Here is a 6,338-nt window from a genome sequence, read left to right on the forward strand (position 1 = left end):
GACTCTGCAAGTGCTGTAAGACACAAAGCAAAGGCGTTTCTTTCCCTTGCTCCTGATATCTTCCTGTTGTGCTAACAGGGTGAACGAGGAGTTCCAGGGAGAAAAGGGGCCAAAGGACAGAAGGGGGAACCCGGCCCTCCCGGACTGGATCAGCCTTGTCCCGTGGTACGTCTTCCATTTCACTCATCCTAAGCACAGCTTGCTGAGGCTGAAAAGGAGCCATAGCTTTGCAGCCAGGGAAAAGGAGGGAGGATTTGGGAGCTCTCTCTTTTGCAGTAAATCAGAGCAGATGGTTATTGTTTTCTCACTTTTCATACTGGTTTATCTGCACTGCTGGAAGTTCACTGCTCGCTATAAGGGCTCCTCACTGGCCAGATGGGAGCAAGCCACAGCAGTAAAAATAAAGGATCTTTGTGTAAAGACCTTCTTATTGTAGTCAGGAACAATGGACCTCAGTGGAGCTCTTCAGGAGATAGAGCAAAGCTGCCGGCCTGGCTTCTGAGTGTGTTTGAAATCAGGGAGTAGCTGGGTGCAATGGATGGGAGGAAATTTGAAAAGAAGGGCAGCTACGTCCCTTCATCCCTGCAAACGGAGCAAGGGGTGAGCCCGGGGAAGCATGTTGGAGTTGATGGCATTACAGTTCTGCCAAAGATAAGTGATGGATGAGCTGCAGATCCCCAGGCTCCCAAGAAGTGCCTCTGGGAGAAGAGACCTCCCCTGGTTTCTCTGCCGGTGGCTCAGAGTTGTCCCTTCCCAGACACACCCCGGGCCACCGCTGTGCGGGGTGTACCCTCGTGGGCTTTCCAGGAAACCTCCTGGGTGTTTGAGCATGGGGAAGCAGGATCTCCCAAGTCCAGTTCCAGAACCTCTCACTCATTAGATATAGCCCAGGAAAAAAAAAAAAAAAATCTAGAGTGGTTTATAAGAAGTTGTTTGATCTGGTAAAATTTACCTCCTTTTCACTACTGTTTTTCATATAATGACTGAAACTAGAGAGATCCTTTCCCTGTAGTGCTTTGAAGCTGTAGGATGAGAAGTAGCAAATACTGAATTGAAACTACTTAAATGTAGCTGTTTAGAACTTAGTTCAGAGGCACCTAATTAAGAGTGCCAGCTGCTTGCTCCAGGACAATTCAAAACCCATTTCTTCTCTGAACATGTGACTTTTTCTCACTCTCTGAGCACAGCTATGGCAGCCAAGGCTGTTGTATAGCTCCACTACAGCAGCAATAAGCTCCTTTAGTCAATATGCTTTATTTTGCCTGAAGATTGAATGTAAGCTACAATTAATTTTTTCCTCTTGTGACATGTTAGGTGATGTACCCTTTATCTCTTTCACTGTGCTTTTACAAATGTGAATCTCTGGTTTGTGTACAGAAGATCTTTCCCAGATGACAGACTCTGCACGTCTTGTGAATTCCCTACCATAAAACCACTCTGCTGACTTGCTGTGTCATCAGAAATGGAGCTGTGAAGCTCTAGACCCATCCTCCTCTTCCTCCTCCTCTGCTGAAACATGGGTGTCTGTCTGTATTAACTCCTGTGTCCTTTATCATTCTCAACAAGCAGTTATTTTTCCCAACAGGGAGATCATAGCATTGCAGGCAGCAAAAGGGATCCAGGTTTGCCAGGCCTGGATGGGGTGAGCCTGCCCTGCCCTTTGGTACAGTATCTGCTCTGTCTCTCTTGCATGGCTTGTGTGTGTTCCTGCTGTGGCCAAGCTCTGTCCCGAGGAGCAAACCCCTCCAGGGAGAGGAAGGACACAAGGCAGCAGAGCTGGAACGAGATGTTCCGCTCTGGCATTTGGGGAAGGTTGCCAATGTGTTGTGCCTTCTTCTTCCCAGTTAAAATGACTTTAGATAAGGAGTGTAAATCATGGGAGAACATGCAGGGGATGCCAGTCCCTTTATGGGAACAGATGCTCAAAATTAGTTATGGATTCTCTCAGTACCTACAGCCCAGTTTGGTTCCCCTTGTGCCTGTGCTGCTGCAGCCCTTTGAGTCCCATTCCCAGCTGGGATTTGAAAAGCTTTCCTCAAATGAACAGCTAGGCTAGTCCTGCAGAGCAGGGCCACTGGCACTCTGGGCATCAGAAGGGTTTTGCTGTGTCAGCACAGAGCTCTGCCCAGAGCTCAGGTTGGGTCCAGTGGTTATGCAGGAAGGTTTGTGCTCTGCTCCCCAAAAGGGCTCTGCATGGCTAGCTAGGAGAGGTCATTGTTTAATTTTCATTTTTCTAACCATAGAAAATGCTGCGTATTAGATGATTTGCAGTTGTCCTCAGAGAAACAAAAGGGCAGTAAGCTGTTTCTCTTTCAAAAAGTTAAATTACTTCCAGATGTGTCCAAGGAACCAATTCCTAACAGCAGGCCTGCTCTAGCTCTTCATATTTACTCCCCAGATTTGTTCTATTTCCCAAGCATCTCCCATCTTAACTATACAGAAAACACAGGACCCATCTCTGTTGAAGGCATTGGAAACTGCAGTAGGGGATTTTTCCAATTTACGACAACATGACCAGTTAGTAAAGCACTGGTGGATTTTCCTGGTTAGTTGCAGGCTGGTTGGAGTGTTGATTTTGTTCTGCAGTCCAGGGTGCAGTGGAGGCTTGCTGGGCTTTCAATCCAGGAGCATCAGCACGAGCTTCACACACAGCCATGAGGAGTCATTTTGGAGTCACTCAAGTGAAACATGGTAGAAAGGTGTGGAGTTTTACGATGGCCAAAATAAGTATTCTGAGTGCACAAGGAGAAAAAGCCCAGGGCAGAAATCAACCCCCTGACCATCAGTGTTAGGGTGCACTTTAACAGCAGGTCAGGATGTTTTCAGTCAAACAACCACTCTGCACCTTGTACCCTGTACCCATCACCCCCAGACAACTCTGGCAAATGTACAAGTTCTACCTTTTTTTTTTTTTAATAGTTACAGACCAAAATATTGACTGTGTCTGCAGAAAAAAAAATGTGTGTTTTCTAACTAAGGTTACAGGAAAGCATGACTTCTTACACTGTGAGTAGCTGGAGAGGGTTACCTTACTTCACTGCATCTGTTTTATTGGGCATGGGCTATTTTACATATAAAATCAATACAGAATACAAAAAATGTGATGACTAACATTTACAGTAAAAAATGTAAAATTGCGTTTTGACCTGTATTTGCACTAGCAGTTCTCTCTGCTGCATACACATCTTCCCACCCCTAGCGAGTCTGGAGGTGGCTCTGAGGGAAAGGTCAGTGCTTGTGTGCTCTCTGTGGCTCTACATGCAGAAATTCGTGTAATTGGAGATCCAAGAGCTTTAAAAAATCCAGCATCAGGAAAGGCAGCTGAAGTCAGCTATTTATTCTAAAGTGTCTTGAGAGAGCTGGTCATACATAGCTCGTTCCTCTTCTAATGGGATCCTTCCTTTCCAGTGTTCTCCTCCTGGTCAGTGAGAGCTCTTCTGGCTTTCTGATTTTTGCATGTTTCTTGTATCTCCAGCAGAACAAGACAAATATTTTCACTCCCTTTGCATAGTCCACAACTCATCCTATTCTCAGTTCAGCAACTCAAGATTTCTTAAAGAAACTAAGTACTGCAGGATCAAATTTAACACAATTAGGATACCATCTAGGAAAAAAATACCTACACCACCTCCCCTGAACAGAAAAGCACATTTTAACAAAAAATACATTCCCACATCATGCTTTCCATATATATGTCTGATGGCAAAAACCACTACCTTATAAAGCAGATTATGAAGTTAATGAACTGTGATTTCAAATCTTTGTATGTATATATGTTTTGTTTAAAGGAAAAAAGTGGAGATTTCTGATTTTTTTTTTTAACCCTGAGGTGTATTCAGTTTTGTGTTGTGCGTGACACGTGGATTATGTTGCCTGCATATTCATTTTTGTGCATATACAGTAAATGGGTTTTGCATGGTAATTAACAGTGACACTAAACCTTTCATTGTTGTGACAAGCGAGCTTCAGGTTTTTGGGTCTGAAACTTAAATCACTGTCAGGAAAACTGAATCTGTAAATTCAATTTTGCAGGGACCAGACGGACTGCCAGTAGCAGGATGTTGGCATAAGGTACTGTACTGTTAATAAATGTATATCCTTGAACAGGTCCTGAGTAATTTTGCTCCCTGCATGGTGATTGTTTGCACTGCTGCACCTGCTTTGAAGCACCAGGTCACAGGCCTGGCAGACAGGACGTTATGCCTTCGGAGAGCAGGATTCCAGCAGCTTCAGGTCTTGTTCCCCCCAGCTCTAGACTGCTGCTGGGAACACCAAAAACTTGCTAAGCATGAAAAGTTACTGTTAACACTGTCAGTAGAATGCCTTTTTACAGGCTTGCTTGGGCTTTTATTATGGCCAAGGAAGCTTAGGAGCCACTCAAGGAAAGGCTGCACCATGTGCTCATGTGACTTACTCAGCCCATACCCTCCAGCTGAGAAGGTAGCAGTGGGCTGTCTCACTGTTGCAGAGTTCCAAACATTTCTTTTCTAGCAAAGACTCTTCTGCCATTGTAATCATAACTCACAGCCGCTGCACTGCTTCAGTGCTCGAATCAGCACCCTGGGTGCAGGTGGTCAGGTAATTTGTAGCATCTTGTGCACCCAGAGCAGCCAGGGGTTGGAGGAGCTACTGGCAGCCTGGGAGAATGAGGAGATGTGCCCTCCTGTAAGATGAGGATTTGATCCAGACTTGTAGGACAATGCTCATTCTCCAACAAGAGTATGACACTGAAGCTGAGTGGAATTACTAACCCAGCTGTAAACCTGTGGTATGTGGACCCAGTTGGAGTTAAGAGCATGTCACTAACTGGTTACAAACCCTCAGTTAGAATGTGAGCACACCCTTAGTATATCAAAGGTTTTAATTCTGTGTAATTTGTTTGGATGTACCATTAATATTAAAAGAAACCTGAGTGCCAGTCCTTATAGTATTAACAATAAGGTTAGTAAGTGTAATGAATGGAGCATTTTTCTGATTAAAATGTTTGTGTGTTCTTTTTCAGTGATCTCTAAGCATGAAGCACAATATGTAAATAATGTGATATATTTTGATCTTTTTGATTTTTGTATAAAAAAAGAAAAAAAAACTTTTGACAGTAATATATTGACCTTTTTTTATACTGGATTCTGACATTTATGGACTTGGAAAATAATGTAAAGCTCCCAAACCCATAAAATGTGCATGGTAACACAACAGGATTTGATAAAGGTGCCGATGACAGTAGCTGGGGATGAACAGTGTTCACTGCTCATGCTGCAGTGTGAACTAACAGTACTGAGCCAGCCTCGTGTGCCTTATTGCATGAAAGAGGGCAAAATCCCTGTCCTAATTTGGCTCTCAACTCCATATTTGCATTGCACATGCACATTAAAAGGGTGAAAAAACCTGGCTGAAAACAAAGAAAAGAAGGATGCAGCCCTAAAAAATGAAAGCAGCTGCTGTCTACTGTCTGGTGAAACAGGAGAAGGATTTGCAACCTGCAGAGGAAACAAAGCCAAGCTCCATCCATTGCTATCTGCTGTGGGCGTGATGGAAACAGTGACTCTGGGGCTAGACAGAACAACCTTGACTGCCTGTGGTTACTTCCTCTACAATCAACAGAAACTTTTATCCTCAAGAGGAAGCACCTCTGGGTCCTGTTCTGGGGTCTGTGCCTGAAGATGTGCAATCACTTTGTTACTGTGGGACGTAAATTCCCCAGGAAGCCTCCGCTACAGAATTTCAAAACAGAAAAAACAGGCAATATTTTCAGTGCAGGGAGTTGCAGGACAGGGAAGGCTCTGCTTAAGCCCCTTCTTAAACAACAGAGCACACAATGTTGCTCTTGGAGTTCCCAGAAATTGGGCGTTTGGAGTATTTAATTGTCTTGGTTTGTGGGGTTCATTTGCTTTTTATTTCTTCTTGGTTTATATGGTTTTAATGGTAAACTAACTCTGCACTCTCCTCTTGTTGTCTTACTTCTTTCACCTTTTCAGTCTCTTTCGTTAAATTATCTCATCTCAGGCATATCCCATGCAGAGCAGGGTAATGAATAAAATCAGTAGTATTTTGATATCTGCATATGCCACTGTGGGATTAACTAAAAATTGCAAACTATTCCACAGTTCACATTTTTTAAGATGTTGAAAAAATAGCAATTGTGCAGCAGAGAGCCATAAAAAATATTTCAGAGAGGAAGAAGATGGCTTACAGCTGAGTCTGTTCAGCTTACAATGAAGATCAAGAGGCAACCAGATTCCTTTACAGGGAGGAGGTACTTTGTATTAACAAGTTTTTAAACTGAACAGAGAAAGATATGCAAATATTCACCCCATGGGTAGAAGTTGAAGCCACACAAA

General features: G+C 43.6%; 1 protein-coding gene across 1 annotated transcript in view; it reads left to right on the plus strand.

Annotated features, from left to right (window-relative positions):
* COL23A1 (collagen type XXIII alpha 1 chain) overlaps nucleotides 1-5,943 on the plus strand; it is a 180,853-nt gene extending 174,910 nt beyond the window's left edge. Inside the window, exons 28-30 of the mRNA XM_069028487.1 lie at nucleotides 79-165; nucleotides 1,586-1,663; nucleotides 4,033-5,943. Of these exons, the coding sequence (XP_068884588.1) occupies nucleotides 79-165; nucleotides 1,586-1,663; nucleotides 4,033-4,086 (219 nt within the window). The 3' untranslated portion in view covers nucleotides 4,087-5,943. The remainder of the gene's footprint in view (nucleotides 1-78; nucleotides 166-1,585; nucleotides 1,664-4,032) is intronic.
* Nucleotides 5,944-6,338: the final 395 nt, after the last annotated feature.

Source organism: Aphelocoma coerulescens, chromosome 13, assembly GCF_041296385.1.
Source record: "Aphelocoma coerulescens isolate FSJ_1873_10779 chromosome 13, UR_Acoe_1.0, whole genome shotgun sequence".
NCBI classification, from domain to species: Eukaryota; Metazoa; Chordata; class Aves; order Passeriformes; family Corvidae; genus Aphelocoma; species Aphelocoma coerulescens.